The following is a 16283-nucleotide window of genomic DNA, read 5'->3' on the forward strand; positions in this document are numbered from 1 at the left end:
TTAAAAAAAAAAAATGAGTAGGTGTGGGGATGCCTGGCTGGGTCAGTAGCTCTAGCAGAGAACCAGCCTGAGGTCAGTGGGCAACACCTGCTGTGAGCCTGGGTCAGCTCATTATGAAGAACTTCCAACCCCTTGAGCTGTTCCAAACCACCCACATGGTTTTTAATCAGCAGCTGGCTGGTCATTTATTATCAAAAGACATGAAGACATTGATAGCTATTATCAGTTGAAATCTTAAGCTTTTCTGGCATAGTGATAGGTATATTTATGTTCTTCTCTCTTTGATCTTTTCAACAAGCTCGTAAAGTTTAGAAATACCACTACCAGTTTACAGATGGGGAAGTTTACACGTAAGGAGGCGATGTGACTCTCCTTTGGCCACACGACTAGTCAGCACCAGCAAGCTCAACAATTCATATATTCTTCGAATGGTGATTTTTGTTTTGCATCATAAATGAACTGTAGATTCCTTCCCCAGAAAAACACTGATAAACATAATTTTGGTACAACACAGGATTTTTTGTAATTCCCAAAATTTTGTAATTGCCTTTTGTGGGTCTCTTGGAAACCCTGGATAAAGAACCCATGGTTTAACTTTAAGCAGTAACTCTCAAAACAAAACTTGCCTGGGCTCCACCTAGGTCCTGATTTACTTAGTCCCTGACAATTTCTGTTATGAAGACAGCATTTGAGAACCACTGGTTTAGTTAGGTTGGATAACCTAGAACGTCCATTCCCACTCATGTTTGAATAGAAGCTATTAAACAGCCAATCCAACCTTTCCTATCTTTCATTCTTAGTAGTTTGGGTTTGTGCCAATCGAAGAGTCACAGGACCACACGTCCCATCCATCACCACACCCACCAACAAGAGGTCAGCCTCTAAAAATAGATGTTGGATGTTTCACTTGGTTTCTGTGGACTGTTTCCTTACTTTTTAATTGAGTTCAATTCTATCACTATCTGTTGGAAACATATCATGCACAATGCAGTGGGATGCTACCCAGATCTGGGATATAATGATTAGCACAAACATTACTGATTTAAAAATCACATGATTCTGGGGCCCCTGGGTAGCTCAGCCAATTAGTTGTCCTACTCTTGGTCCTGGCTCAGGTCATGATATCTTGGATAGGGCTCTAGGCTCAGCAAAGAGTCTGCTTGAAGATTTTCTTCCTCTTCCCCTCACCCCCCACTTAGGCACAGATTCTCTCTCTCAAATAAATGGGGATGCCAGGGTGGCTCAATCGGTTAAGAGCCCGACTCTTGATTTCAACTCAGGTCATGATCTCAGGGTTCTGGAATCAAGTTCTGTGTCAGGCCCCTTGCTCAGTGGGGAGTCCGCTTTTCCCTCCGCCAGCTGCACCCCCTGCTTGTGCCTTCTGTCTCTCTCTCTCTGACAAATCAACAAATAAAATCTTTAAAAAAAATTTTTTTAATTGGTTAAAAAAAAACAAAATAAGGGGCACCTGGGTGGCTCTGTCATTAAGCATCTGCCTTGGGCTCAAGTCATGATTCCAGGGTCCTGGGATTGAGCCCCCTCCCTCTGCATGCTGCTCCCCCTACTTGTGCTCTCTCTGCCAAATAAATAAAATTAAATTTTAAAAAAATAACATTTTTTTAATCACATGATTTTTTTCACTAAGAACTCTAGCAGCTTTGTTAATGATGTGCTTTTTAAAGGTGATAGAAAACAAAAGTTGGACATAAGTGCTGTATGAATTAAGATCAGGTTCAATCTCTATAAGAAGTTTCTCTTCTGTATCAAGTATGGGTATATCAGTCTGAGAATGATGTGGTATCTCCCAGTGTCACACACTCAGGCATCTGATTACCATCCTCAAAAAAATGCATCCAGTTTTGATCTAAGACGGCTGCTCGGGCAGTTGTCATCTGCATTCCAGTTAGAACAGGAGGACAGGATCCTTACCCTGCAGAAAATGACCTGAAAATTGTACAGTTCACATCTGTTTACATCTACTGACCAACACCTAGTCCAAGGACACTGGAAAGTATGGTCCTCAGAGTCATTGGTATCTAGGTGGTTCCATTGTTCAGTTTTCTGGTAGTAAACCTGTATTTGTCATTTTTCCACTTCCCTCTTTTTAAATCACTGAAAATATGTCTTTGAATAAGTCTTCTAAAATAAGTATACGGTCTTTATTAAATGTTGGTGAGAAAAACTACAGAAAAGAAAATGAACGTCCATAGAACCAGTGCATAGCAGCGGTTTGATAAACATTTTATTTTTTTTTTAAAGATTTTATTTATTTATTTGACAGAGAGAAATCACAAGTAGATGGAGAGGCAGGCAGAGAGAGAAAGGGAAGCAGGCTCCCTGCTGAGCAGAGAGCCCGACGCGGGACTCGATCCCAGGACCCTGAGATCATGACCTGAGCTGAAGGCAGAGGCTTAACCCACTGAGCCACCCAGGCGCCCTGATAAACATTTTAAATCTGTATCGTTCTGGGGTGCCTGGCTGACTCAGACAGTAGAACACACACGTGTATCCCAGGGTTATGAGCTCAAGCCCCCAGTGGGGATAGAGATGCTTAAAAATAAAATCCTTAAAAAATAAAAATAAAAAAAGAATTTGTAACATTCTTTCGCTACTACTGACTTTTAATCTGACCTCCTTCTCCAAATAGCTGTGTGACTGAGACATGTTACTTGACAGTGGTTTCTTTGTCTGGAAAAGAAAGTAATAATGTCTCACTCTCCAGGTTGTTCTTAGGATTTAAAGAGTTCATGGATGTAAGAGCGTTTTTAAAAAACGGGAAAGCACAACACAGATACACAAGGGCTGGTGTTGTTCTAGTTTTTATATGCTGCACCGTGCCTTGTACTAAGGCACAGCCTTCCACTGCCAGAATCTTGAGGTGTCATTGTTCTGGAGCAGTTACCTTGATCCTATTTCTAGACTCCAGGGACAGCCTGGTGCTTCACTGCCTCCACCAGAATCTTCCAGCTGGGGATGGGTTCCCTGGCTAACTACAGATCCAGAAGGCAGGTCAGGTCTCTACCTATGTTTCTTAACTGCCTGTTAAGCGAGCATGGAGTCCTTTTGGTTTTCCTCGGTTTTCCAATACTAATATTCATTGAAGGTATTATCCACAGAAATCCAGAATTATGAGTTAACTTTCCAGAGCTCACATAGCAAAGGTCTCTGTACCTCTATTGAAGTACAAATCCATTTTCTGCTGTGAGTTTCCATGTCTTTAATTTTGCTCTTCTCTATCCATTCATCGACTCATTCATTCATCGAACATTTATTGAGGGTCTACTATGTTCCAGGTACTGGGAATCAAGGGTGAATAAGGTATCGTTCTTTAGGGTGAATTAAAATGGCATTAGTGTACCTGGCACTTACTAGACTTTCAGTGGATGCTTATTTCCTCTTCCTGGCCCTCATGTTGCTCAATTAACCTGTCTAATGCATTTAACTATTGTGGATGTATCCAGAAGAGAAGGACATTGTCGTATGCTCAGAACATCTGCAGCATGGATTGCTTTTCAGTGGGCACAACATGGGTATGTGGACTTCACATTGATTTCATCAGAATCAATGGAAATTGAAAAAATTTTTCTTCTGTTTCCCAACCCCAGCAGACCACAATATACAGACCACAATGATAGAGTATCGTCAGCTGTTATCCTTCTTCCCTTCCTCCATCCACCCTTCACTGAAGCATCTTGGGTGTCACGTTCGTTAGGGAAGCATGGGGGATGGGACAGAAACCATCCTAACTTCCTCCTGCCACCTATTCCACTCTAAATTCTCAGAAGACATTACTGGAGTGCCGCCATTGTTTGGGGAACAACACACCAGTTTTAAAGCCTCATCCTTTGGTTTTTCGTTCTCGTCTTTGACATTCGTCTAATTTTCCCTTCTTTTGTAGGCTGTCAGCCAGATGAAACAGCAGCAAAAAAATTCAACAAAAGTCTCCTTCAGTTCACAAGAGATCCCTTTAGCACCATCGTATCACTCAGTGGATGCGGATTTCACAAACTATGGTATGATTCTTTCCATGAGCCGAACTGAATTGACTCCTCCAACATGAGAAAAGGAGGGAATTGTGATATCCTGAGAAGCGCCCTGGACCGGGAGTCGGGAAGCCTGGCTCTGTACCCCTCCTCTGCTTCCTTAGCTCCAAGTCTTGGCCAGGCCGCCATTTTCCTCAACCTGCTACTGTGGTTGCCTGTTTATTGAGTATGAAGGTGCTAAAACAAAAAAGGCCCTCAGTAAATACTGTTTACATATGAGGCTTACAAATTATTCTGTAATCTCTCCAAAAGATTGTGTTTGATATATGAGTATTATCTCCTAAAAATCATATTCAGTCAAATTGTTAGCCTTGCATATGTTGATGTAAGTTATTTGAAGACTGTTAATTTTCAGTGCTTAAAGACATGAGTATTCGCTTTCTCTCTTTGAATTCCTGGCATGAATTATGCTGACTGGCAGTTGAAATAGAATTTCAGAATGAATAATGAGTATTTCCACTTTGCTTTTACATAATATAAGTCTGTAAAATAACAAATAAAATAAAAATCAAACACGTGCTCACCAGTGGCAAAGCACACCCCTGCATGAATTTAACAGGCCTGACACCTTTATGTATTTGTCTTGTGCATATTTTTTCATAAATATTAACTCAAAAACTTTAGCAAGCAGGTGTTATTCCAAAATACTAGATTTTTGCTAAAATACTTAATGAATGTGGTCAGCAGACTATGACCCATAGGTCAGATTTGGCCCACCATATGTTTTGTATGGTCTGCAAGCTAAAAATGGTTTTCATATTTTTAAGGGGTTGGAAAAAGTCAAAAGAACATTTCATGAAAATTCTCTGAAATCCAGACTTCCATGTCCACAAATAAAATTTTCTTGGAATACTCATTTGTTTACCTGTTGTCTAAGGTTCCCGTCACACAATAAGGATAGAATTGAGTATTTCAGCAGGGAATGTGTGGTCTGTAAAGCTCAAAATACTTATCACCTGGCCTTTTACTAAGACAGCAACTACCATGTAGACCCATTGAGTTTTGATAAGATGCATCACATATTTATATCTTGGTAACAGAAATTAATCTCCCATTATTTAATCTGTGGAAATTCTACTCATTCAGTCCTCTACTTACCAAACATTGGGGGTTCGATCTGTCAGGCTTCGGGCTGGGCTGTTTGGGAAAAATACATACCAGCCCTAACTCAGGACTGGCTAGGGTGAGACAGAAGTGGAGGAAGAGAAGCGCCGTCCCCAGCATCTCTGACTCTCTGTCCTCTCTTCTCACTCAGGAGGCTCTACTACGGGTGCCTGGGTGGCTCAGCAGGTCAAAGCCTCTGCCTTCAGCTCAGGTCATGGTCTCAGGGTCCTGGGACTGAGCCCTACATCAGGCTCCCTGCTCAGCAGGGAGCCTGCTTCCCCCTTTCTCTCTGTCTGCCTCTCTGCCTACTTGTGATTTCTCTCTGTCAAATAAATAAAATCTTTAAAAACAAAAGAGGCTACACTAGTCATTTACAGAAGGATAAACTTTGTAAAGCATTCATGAAATTATGCACTATTGCACATTGTTTTTAGTGTAAGTGAATGGAAAATGGAGTGTGAAATGCATATGCTGCCAAAAGATCTAGAGTCAAATTAGGTTTCTAATTTAATATTCTCCTCCTAATAGGGCATTTTTTATTGTTACCAAGGTTGCATCACTAAATTTCTCACTCTTAACTGGGAGGCCATTAGATTAATAAATTCCATGTGGTCAGAAAGAGTAACTGTATGCCTGCCACATTACGCCAGCTGCTGGACTGGGCACCTCACACACATTGTTCATTTACTTCCTATTAGAACGCGGCTCATTACATGCATTTTTTGGCTGAAGAATGAGCCTCCATTTCACCCACCTATTAATTCCCTTCTTGGGAGCTTAAATGCATGTCCCCACCACTCCAGAACCTGCTTTATTATTACTATTACTGAGTCAGAGCAGAACCCTCCACAGGCTTACCTAGAGCCTGTTTCCTTTTGTTTAATATCAGGGATTGGCAAACTTTTTCTGTAAAGAGCCAGATAGTAAATATTTAAGGCTTGCGGACCATATGGTCTCTGTTGCAACGACTCAGCTCCGCTGTCTCAGGGTGCTAACAGCCGTAGACTGGAAGTAAATGGATTAGCAGGGCTGTGTTCCAATACAACTTCATTTATGGACATTGAAATTTGAATTTCATGTAATTTTCACATGTCTTGAAATGTTTTTTTTTTTTTTCCAAACTTTTGAAAATGTGAAAATCATTTTTAGCCTGCAGGCCAGGATTTGGGGGCCTGCAATTGTGCAGCTGTTTAATGAGCTTTGTGAATCCCAGGCTGGGCCCTGTGCATTAGCTGCCGCTGACCAGCAGGTGGGGCCCTTTATTATCAGCCCTTAACTAAGCTGTTCCCTTGCGTAAGAATCGGTACTCCCCATAATCAAACTTAGTTGTCAAAGAAGATAATCATCTCTGGAGGCTGTTATTGTACAAGAAGCTCTTGAAGCTAACATTTTGAATATTTTGATTTTTCAATTGGTTAGGTTCAGTCACCTGGAAAATGCACACATGTAGAAGTTATGCTAGATAAAAGGGTTGTATTGAACATCTTTTCCTAGCCAGTAAATATTTTTTTTCCATTCATTTTTTTAGAGAAACCCAATCTAAAGCGATGACTTAGGGGCACTTGGGTAACTTAGTCCGTGGAGTGACCGACCCTTGTTTTCAGTTTACGTCTTGATCTCAGGGTCGCGAGTTCAAGCCCCATGCTGGGCTCCACATTGGCGGTGGAACCTACTTAAGAAAATTAAATAAATAAATAAAACAACGATTTTAAAAAGTAAACCTTGGGGCACCTAGCTGGCTCAGTCAATAGAGCTAAAAAGTAAAAAGTAAATCTTTATAAAATAGCAGTAACAAGTTTTTCAGCTATGGACCTAGCAGTTACTTTTTGAATGTTGTGTTTATGACATTTTTTTTAACCATGTATATATTTTGGGATCGTTGTTAGATAATTCTTATTTTCAGCCACATCATACTTTATTGATGAAATCCTTTATATATCTTAATTCATGATATGCTCTAATTAAAAGTGTTTAAGCACTAATTCTTAGTATCTTCTAACTATAACTCAGAATCTTTTGTCATAGCAGTCTTTATTTTCATTATAACATACATCAGTATGTGCTTAATCATCTAATCATCTTACATTTTTTTAGATTTTATTTATTTATTTGAGAGAGAATAAGAGAGGGCATGAGAGGGGAGAAGGTCAGAGGGAGAAACAGACTCCCCATGGAGCTGGAAGCCCGATGTGGGACTCAATTCTGGGACTCTGGGATCCTGACCTGAGCCGAAGGCAGTTGCTTAACCAACTGAGCCACCCAGACAGCTCCTAATCATCTTACATCTTACTGTGCGAGTTTTCAGGGTATATTTTAAGACTAAAAAAATTTCAAGTATACTTAAAATAGTTGATTAAGTAAGGAGGGTAGTTACTGTTTTCATCCCAAAAATGTCGGGTTTCATCCCTTCCTGAATGAACGTGAAGGACCCAGGTTTTTTCTCAATGGTGCTCAGCAGGAAAAGAGTGAAATGACAGGCACATGCAAACCGTGTACTCCCCAACTAATACAGTATGCACACTGGGCTGCCTCTCCTACCTGCCCATCATTCTGTTTCGTCCTTCTCCAGGTGGTTTCCAGGCCCCTCTGTCAGTGGACCCTGCCACGTGTCCCATTGTTCCTGGCCAGGAGATGATTATAGAAATATCCAAGGGACGTTCAGGTCTTGGTCTCAGCATTGTGGGAGGAAAAGACACGCCTTTGGTAAGTTCCTAGAAGTGAAGTGTATCCACTGTCATAGTTTTTTGTTGAGCCTTATTCTGGCCTTTATCACTTCTGTGGAAGACTTGGCTTCTTCATGGTGTGGAGGAAAACTTAATTACAGACACGCATGTATGTTCTGGCCAGCTTTGAAGTTTTTCTCAGTGTTCCAGGATTTTCTCTGCATTGAGTATTTTTTTAAATAAATGCTTATTAGATCAACAACATTGTAGCCACATTTAGAAATATTATAATAGGATTTAGGACCACCTGGGTGGCCCAGTCAGTGGTGAAGTGTCCAACTCTCGATATGGGTTCAGGTCATGATCTCAAAGTTGTGAGAGCAAACCCCAAGTCAGGCTCCGTGCTCAACATGGAGTCTGCTTAAGATTCTCTCCTTCTTCCCCTCCCCCAGCGCACACACATACTCACCCTTTCTCTCTAAAATCTGCTGAATTATAAATTAAACAATAAAAAAAAAAAAAACAGAATTTAGGCCAGTGTCTACTACATGCTAAGAATAAAGTAAGTATGAACTGTCATTATTATGGTCCTCATTATTATTTCATGGAATGCTAGATAAAAATATCTATCAGTTATTTTAGCATAACAGTTTAGGTTTTGCTTTATTCTAATGATGTTCATATCTACTCATAATTTTTTAAAAAATTAGTCTCGAATGTTAGTTTTTGCTTGGATGACAGATCTTTGAGTATTCAGTGTGAGTGTGTGTGTGTATGAGAGAGAGGAGGGGGCAGAGGGAAAGAATCTTAAGCAGCCTTCACGTCCACTCAGAGCTTGATCTCACAACCCTGAGATCATGACCTGTGCCAAAATCTAGAGTCAGACGCTTAACCCACTGAGCCACCGAGGTGCCCTATTTAGTATATTTTGATGTTACTGCTCATTATCATTTTTTTAACTTCCTGTGTTTTGATTTATAAAAATGTGATGAATCAATGCATATATATTTGAATAGGTCATGCATACATATTGTGCTCAGATAAATTGATATAAAGGATATAAGGTAGAAAGCAAATCCTCCTCCAACCATTTTGCCCTAGCCCTGCCCTCCAAAACCCATCCTGCTCTCCCTAGAGATGAGACTTCCTCTTAATAAATATGTTTTTAAATGAATATTTTGGCATTTCTTTTGCCCATTTTTATTTAGTAAGGAGTAGATTACATATGCCAGACTTAGAGATAAAACGTGTAATATGATGAGTAAAAATAATTCTCATTTTTGTCCAGAGTATGATAATTCCACATTAGTATTGTCAGGAGGTAAGGAGATCCCGTTATATTTTTCTGTTGTACCAATGAGGCCCCCAAAGTGCTAGCATCTCAAGAACCACACAGTGCAGTGGAAACCTGGGTCTCGGTGCCTTCTGCCCGCCCCCTGGTCTCAGCCCTTCCTCCCACCCTCCTGTCCCACCTGATCTAGTGAAGATGGCACCACACATCCCGCTGGTGCACGACCTAAACAGGACTGTGCTTGGATGCTGGGGTTTATTTATTAAAGGGTTTTATCTCCATCCACTTGATTAAAGTATTGCTTTAACTTCTCCCCTGAGCTCAGGATAATTTATTTCCTGAATTTTTCTCCCTTTGCCTGTGCAGGCAGGGCCTGCTGTGTACGGCTTCGTGCATACATGAGGATATTCGTTCGTGAGCTTGGATGAAACTGTGAACACCTGGAGCTAACTAGCTCAGTAGCCATTTGTAGCTCCCACCCTCTTGTGGGGTGAGATTTAAATACGATTTTAAAATATTGCCTAGACCAGACCACTTGAAGGGAAACTTCTGAAGAAAAGTTTTCCCCTTGCCTCAGCGACAGAAGCTGAACAGATAGCTTTCTAAGCCAGATAATGAGAAGCCCAGAAAAGTTCGGGGGTCGTAAAGAAGTGGATATATATATGTACTAAATATTTTTAAAGCATATTATATATAAATTGTCATCCCAAGGTCTTTGGGGTAGTATGCAGAAACTATTGGCTGACCCTGGATATTGGCTTTTTCCTTCCTTCCAGAGCCTGTTTTCTGATTTTTCCAAAGAGATATTCCTGAATATTGAAAAAACTGAATTTATATAAATCTGCATTTGAAATGAACCAGGGGATTTACATTTTAAGAAAACTCTGTAGTGAATTCTTTCATGAAGATGTAACCCTCTGATTTATCTTTTGGAAATCTAAGTCTGTACCACTTAAAATAAGGCAGAACCAGATTCCCTGTAGGAATAGGAAATTTTCTTTCCAATATGAGATCCCGTAGCATGTTTTGCCCAACTGAATGAGTTCACTAGCTGATTTTTTTTTTTTGGCTTTGTTATTAATTTGATTTGGCTTTACACGGGTGGGTTAGAAAACCTGGGTGACTGCGCCCGTGCTGCTCTGGGGTCTTCCCTGTTGCCCACACCGGTGCTCCCGGCTGCCGGCCTGGGAGCTTCCACTGCCCACATCACCTTCTGCTTCCTGTTGAGGCTGTTTGCTAGCTACCATGCTCTGCTTCTGCTTCTCTGGCCACCACGAGGCAGCCCCATCCACTCCCTACCCCCCCCCCAATTCTTTAACAGCGTTCTGAAGTTCGTAATCTATAGTTCTGCCTTATGAGACTGTAAATCCCATTGTCCTTGGAAGGATAAGTACCACTTAAAAATGAGAAATGGGACACAGCTTTTATTTCTTAACCTCAGGTACCTCGTCAAAAGCTGTAAGTTCAACTCATGAGTTATATATAGCCGCGTCGTTTTTGGTGAAGCTGAACAGCAGGGGTGGGCAGAAGGTGCTTCAACGAGTAAAAGCGTTGTTTACCACCATGGCGATCTGTTTGTCCTTCCAAATTTTGACATGGACTATGCAGCCTCGTTGACAGTCCAGGTCCCATTATCCAGTTGAGGGCACGGGACTGCAGCCAGCCAGCCGGAAGTTAGCAAATGAAGATGAGAGCATCTGAAGGGAAACTGTGGACAGCATTGACCCACTGACCGAAGTGCCTTCGCACGTATCTTTGCACATTTGATTTTGTGACGCACCCTCTCTTCCGCTCCGATGGGGGCGAGGTGGGGAAGAGCACATTCTGAGTGCTGGTGAGCCTTCTCAGGCATCTGCTCCAAGCCGCCCAATTAGGGTTTCTGGGCCCTCTTTGTTGTGTATCCAACAGATATGTTTGCCATCTTTGGAGGAATTGAGCCTCTGGGACTTGGTCTTGACACCACATCAGTCCTATCTGCTATAAATAATTGCTCTGGAGCCAAGGCAGATGGTTTCTGAGATCAGAGAGGGAGATCTCACTTAGCATCCCATTGTGTTTGCAGCCAGTCTTCTGAATGGGCCTTTTAAAATACCACAATCATGGTGAGGGTGAGCCTCTTGGGAAAGTTTACGAGTGCACCTGGACCCAGTCCTCAATGACAGACTTCTGCCTCTGTTGTTTTAATCTTCTCCTTTCCGTGTACGTGGCTCTTCTATGATAGCTTACATATGTTGGCTTAAAGGCTGCCCTTAGTGCCGCGGACGTAAAATTGAGTGAAATAACCCTGTCCTTACACGCTCAGTCAAGTTCATTCTACAACCTTCAGTGTTTATGGTCTAATATAAGGGACCAACCAATGAAAAATCCTAATAAGGACTCCTACAATAGGGAATTTTCTCTGGAAAGTAGAAGAAAGTATAACTACGGGCATCTGGGTGGCTGAGTCAGTTAAGCGTCCAGCTCTTGATCTCAGCTCTGGTAGTGATCTCAGGGTCTCAAGTTCAAGCCCCGCCTTCAGGAAGAAAGGAGGGAAGCAGAAAGGAAGGGACGGAGGGGCACTACAGCACACGTGTTCTAGATTGAATTAATGTGGATTAGTTTTTATATGTTTCTTATAAGCCAGCATCTTAGTCCATCCAGAGTGCTGTAGCAAAATACCACAGACTGGGTGGCATATAAACAACGGAAATTTATTTCTCACAGTTCTGGAGGCTAGAAGTCCAAGGTCAGGGTGCTGTCATGGTCAGATGAGGGCCCTGTCTGTGCTGTAGAGACTTCTCATATCTTCACATAGTAAAAGGAGCCTCTGTGAGGCCTTTTTTATAAGGGCATTAATTTCATTCATGAAGACTCAGCTCTCATGACCTAATTGCCTCCCAAAAAGCCCTACCTCCTAATACAATCACTTTGGGCATTAGAGTTTCTACATTTGAGTTTAGAGGGGCACACAGTAAGGAAACCACATAAGGTATAAAATTGGTAGTATATTTATTCCTATTATTTTTTTCTGTCCGTCCATCCACCCACCCATCATCCTACCTCTCCCCACCACCACCACCACTCTTTCTGGTCTTGGAGTGCTAGTTTGCATGAAACCTTGCAACTCCGAAGACTTGACATATTCTGCCAAATGAAAGACTGAGGACTCTTACCTTTTATGCTCACCGCGGATTTCCTAAGCCTCTCCCTGAATCCTTAAATTCCCCCTTCTCTGAAATGTTTGCTTGCTGATGAGAAGTTTTATCTCTAGTGTCCTCAGAAGTAAAACGTAGTTCTCCAGTGTCATTTTGTTGAGGTTATTTTATGGTCAGCCTTGGGAATTCTAGAGAAGACAAAGAAGAACTTAAATCTTTTATCTCAGAGTATTGGCAGACTTGGACTGTTCTTGGGATCGAACAAGTGAAGTGCAGAAAGAGTGATGTAAGTTTCTCCAGGACCCTCACTCTGTGCATTTTCCTTTCTCTGGTTACCATTGCCAGAGGTCCCAGACTGTCATATCAGATCTAATAGGCTGAGTAATGACACTGATTCTATGGCATCCGAATCCCAGATCTCTAACTGTAGGGCCTTGGACAAGCATATTAACCCTTCTAGGTTAAATCTGCTTCTTCATTGGTGGCGGTGACAACAAAATCCACCTCTTAAGGTTGGTATATAGATTAATAAGGTAAAGAATATAAAAGACTTTTTCCAATATCTACATACTGAATTCAGTCTTTATTTTTTTCAAGATTTTATTTATTTATTTGAGAGAGAGGGGGAGAGAGCTCAAGCAGGAGTTGGGGGAGGGACAGACAGAGAAGCAGGGAGCCCAACATGGGGCTCAATCCTGGGACCCTGGGATCATGTCCAGAGTCAAAGGCAAATGCTTAACTAAGTGAGCCACCCAGACAGCCCATGAGTTCAGTTACTATTGATTATTGTTAAACATTTATATTAAAATATATCCTCAGCTCCCTTCATATGTCTGTCTGGGTTTTTTTTTTTTTAAGATTTTATTTATTTATTTGACAGACAGAGATTACAAGTAGGCAGAGAGGCAGGCAGAGAGAGAGGAGGAATCAGGCTCCCCACTGAGCAGAGAGCCCAATGATGTGGGGCTCGATCCCAGGACCCTGGGATCATGACTCGAGCTGAAGGCAGAGGCTTTAACCCACTGAGCCACCCAGGTGCCCCCATATGTCTGTTTTTGATACATCAGCTCCACACTGAGAAACAAGACTTTGTTTCTGCATATTTAAATATTTGTCAGCATCACACTTTTAAAAAGTGATTTGATACTCTTAATATGTAATTAATATGTATCCTCTTACTTAATTCTCACAATAACGCTATGGAAGAGGGAGCAATATTACCCCCATTTAACAGATGAGGAAATGAAGACGCAGGTAAGTTAGGTAACTTCTCCAAGGGCCTAATGCTAGCAGTTGGTCCGATGATCCAACTCCAAAGCCAAACGACTGGGCTCCTTTTCTAGGGCTACCACTATATGCCATCGACCTTCACCTGTAGAAGGGAGTTACTCATCTTACCCACCAGACCTTGAGTACCTTGAGAACAGCCCTGTTTTATGTGTTTTATACCTTTAGTGCCACCTTATAGTGCCTTGCCCACATAGAAATAGGACTGTCTAGCCTCTGTGAGCCACTCCGGGCTCCGGCCAGGCTGGCCTCCTTCCATTCCTTTCGAGGCATTAGCACGTGCTATTAGATGTGTCTGGAGTGCTTGCCTGATCAGTTTTAACTGGAGCTAGAGTATTCTGTTCATTTCTGGGTATGACAACGTGGTCGACAGGACATTGTTGAAACCACATCATGGCAAGGAAGAATTGAGTCGAGTTGGGAAAAGAAGATCAGAGGGGACAATGACAACTCTCTGCAAACATGTAAGGTTATCTTTTTGTGAATGAGGGATAACAGCAGGTTCTTCCAAGGGGCTTGGTGAAAAACAGATTTCACGTTTTCATAAGGAAGGATTTTCTAAACATCAGTTGGGCAAAGGTGGAATGAACTATGTAATGAGTGCCGAATCTCGAGAAATATTTTGACAGATGCAGGCATTTGCAAGGATATTATTATTCGGCTTTATTTTTTAATCAGGCAGGAACATTTACATTGATAATTCTCTTTCTCAAGGTTATGGCAGTCTAAGGAAATTCTCTCTCTTTTTTTATATTCCCATCTCACAAATTTCTTAAAATGTCTTTGAGTTTTTTGAACTAGAGAATAAGGCTTCATTATTGTTTAGTTTTGTTTTATGGAAGCTAGTTATTGTTACCACTTTTGGAAAGGTTAAATTTATGAATATAAGCCCTCTTTGTTACACTTGTGTGGTTCCTCTGGGCTGAAGATAAGCTTGTCTCTTTGTAAGAGGAAAACAATTAGCCTAAGGCATTTGTTTTGTCTTTATATTTTCGGTACCATCGTTTTGTAATTGAGGTCAGTGAATGCCGAGGGTAGATTGTAAAATTTAGATACCCAGAATATTTTTTTTAAAGATTTTGTTTATATATTTATTTGTCAGAGAGAGAGAACACGCACAAGCAGGCAGAATGGCAGGCAGAGGTAGAGAGAGAAGCAGGCTTCCTGCGGAGCAAGGAGCCCGAGGCAGGACTCAGTTCCAGGACCCTGGGATCATAGCCTGAGTTGAAGGCAGCAGCTTAACCGACAGCCACCCAGGTGTCCGGATACATGGAATATTTAGAAGGCCTGGGAATGTCAGATTGCAAATCTGATTTCTCTCCATATTTCAAATCAGTATTTTATTCCCCACCTGATCTAGTACCAATTTAATTCAGTGTCATTAAACAAATGTTCTATAAATGGGAGAGGTACATTAGCAAGAAGCATCCAGTTAGAAGGACTATCACATTTGGATACTGTGTGGTCAAGTCATCCATCTAGAAACTGAAGTGAAAAATATCAGTCTTTTAGCTCTAACCATGTGTCCAGCTCTGCAGTGACCTCACATAATCCTGATTCTCCATGTTGCATGCTATTGTTTAGCTGTTACTGCTTTGGGCCATTTAAATGTGGAACTGTAACAATTTAAACTACTAGGTTTTTTTTTAAAGTAAGCAGAATAGAAAACTTTTTTACATTTGATTAAGTGTTTTATTTTTCTATTCCCCTTCAAATGAACTTTGCACGGTCTGTTTCATGAGGAGTGTGGTTTGCTTTGGCGTATAATCCCCCAAAGCCAGGTTCCTTTTATCATTATTGCTTAAGTCATATGTTTTTACACAAAACATCTTATTACCTTAGTTTTATTTTAAAATCAAAGCAGAGTTTGCAAAAAGTCTATGAATCACACTGAAAGAATGTTAACGAATAGTACCTCTGAATTTCCAGATTTGGGCATTTCTGATCTTAAAGAATATGACTGTAAGCAAAAATATTATGCAAGCTGAGTAAAGTTTAGATAAATAAGGACCAGATGGAACTATAGGGACTTATAAAATATAATGCAAATATTATCCCATTTCCTTAAAATAAATCTATATTTCAGTATGAAAAATTATATTCATGTTGGTATCAACCTTTTGCTAAGTCAGTCTTGGCAAGGGAACTCCATTTTAAGTAAATATAAAACAGCTTCTTTTCTGAGTTTGAGAGGGGAATGCTTTTCAATGTCTTAAAATGTGAAACTTTTTATATATTCATTGCAATTCTTATATTAGATTTTCATTCTAATATTTTCATTCCACATTTTAGTTACCTGTAGTGTGCAAAAGTTTGCAATCCCTGAGCTTGAGTTTTAGGATAGCTTATATACTCCATTGCTCTAACACACACACACACACACACACACATACACACACACACAAACGTTACTGTTACGGTTTCCTGTGTAACTGATCATTTAATCCATACTTTTAGTCAAGAGCCACTAGTGTTGCTGGTTTAACAATCATTTATGTTGCCTAGGGTTTATTACCCAAGAAAATCTCAGCATTTCAAAATAGTGGGTGCTGAACATTGTGGTCCATTTTCTTTCTCTTGGAGGGTTTGGTAGGTATGAATTTTCATACTCTACCCAAAGCATATTAGAATAAATGAATAAATTGAGATTAAGATATAGAGACTCAGCCTTTGTTCCTTTGTAGCAGAGTTTTATGGGGATTAGTTGAAGACCATGTTTTGAGATTCATAGAAAATCTGTGTAGTGAACACGAATTTATTA

At 40.8% G+C, this 16283-nt stretch overlaps 1 protein-coding gene across 8 annotated transcripts in view; it reads left to right on the forward strand.

Annotated features, from left to right (window-relative positions):
* The window catches only part of PATJ (PATJ crumbs cell polarity complex component), a 371435-nt gene that overhangs the window by 291969 nt on the left and 63183 nt on the right, over positions 1 to 16283 (forward strand). For all 8 annotated transcript variants that reach the window (XM_045064632.1, XM_045064627.1, XM_045064628.1 and 5 more), the window contains 2 exons: positions 3899 to 4013; positions 7717 to 7850. In XM_045064632.1, coding sequence (XP_044920567.1) covers positions 3899 to 4013; positions 7717 to 7850 — 249 coding nt within the window. The remainder of the gene's footprint in view (positions 1 to 3898; positions 4014 to 7716; positions 7851 to 16283) is intronic.

This window comes from Mustela putorius, unplaced genomic scaffold (assembly GCF_011764305.1).
Source record: "Mustela putorius furo isolate JIRA1106 unplaced genomic scaffold, ASM1176430v1.1 tig00003853_pilon_pilon_pilon, whole genome shotgun sequence".
Taxonomy (NCBI): Eukaryota; Metazoa; Chordata; class Mammalia; order Carnivora; family Mustelidae; genus Mustela; species Mustela putorius.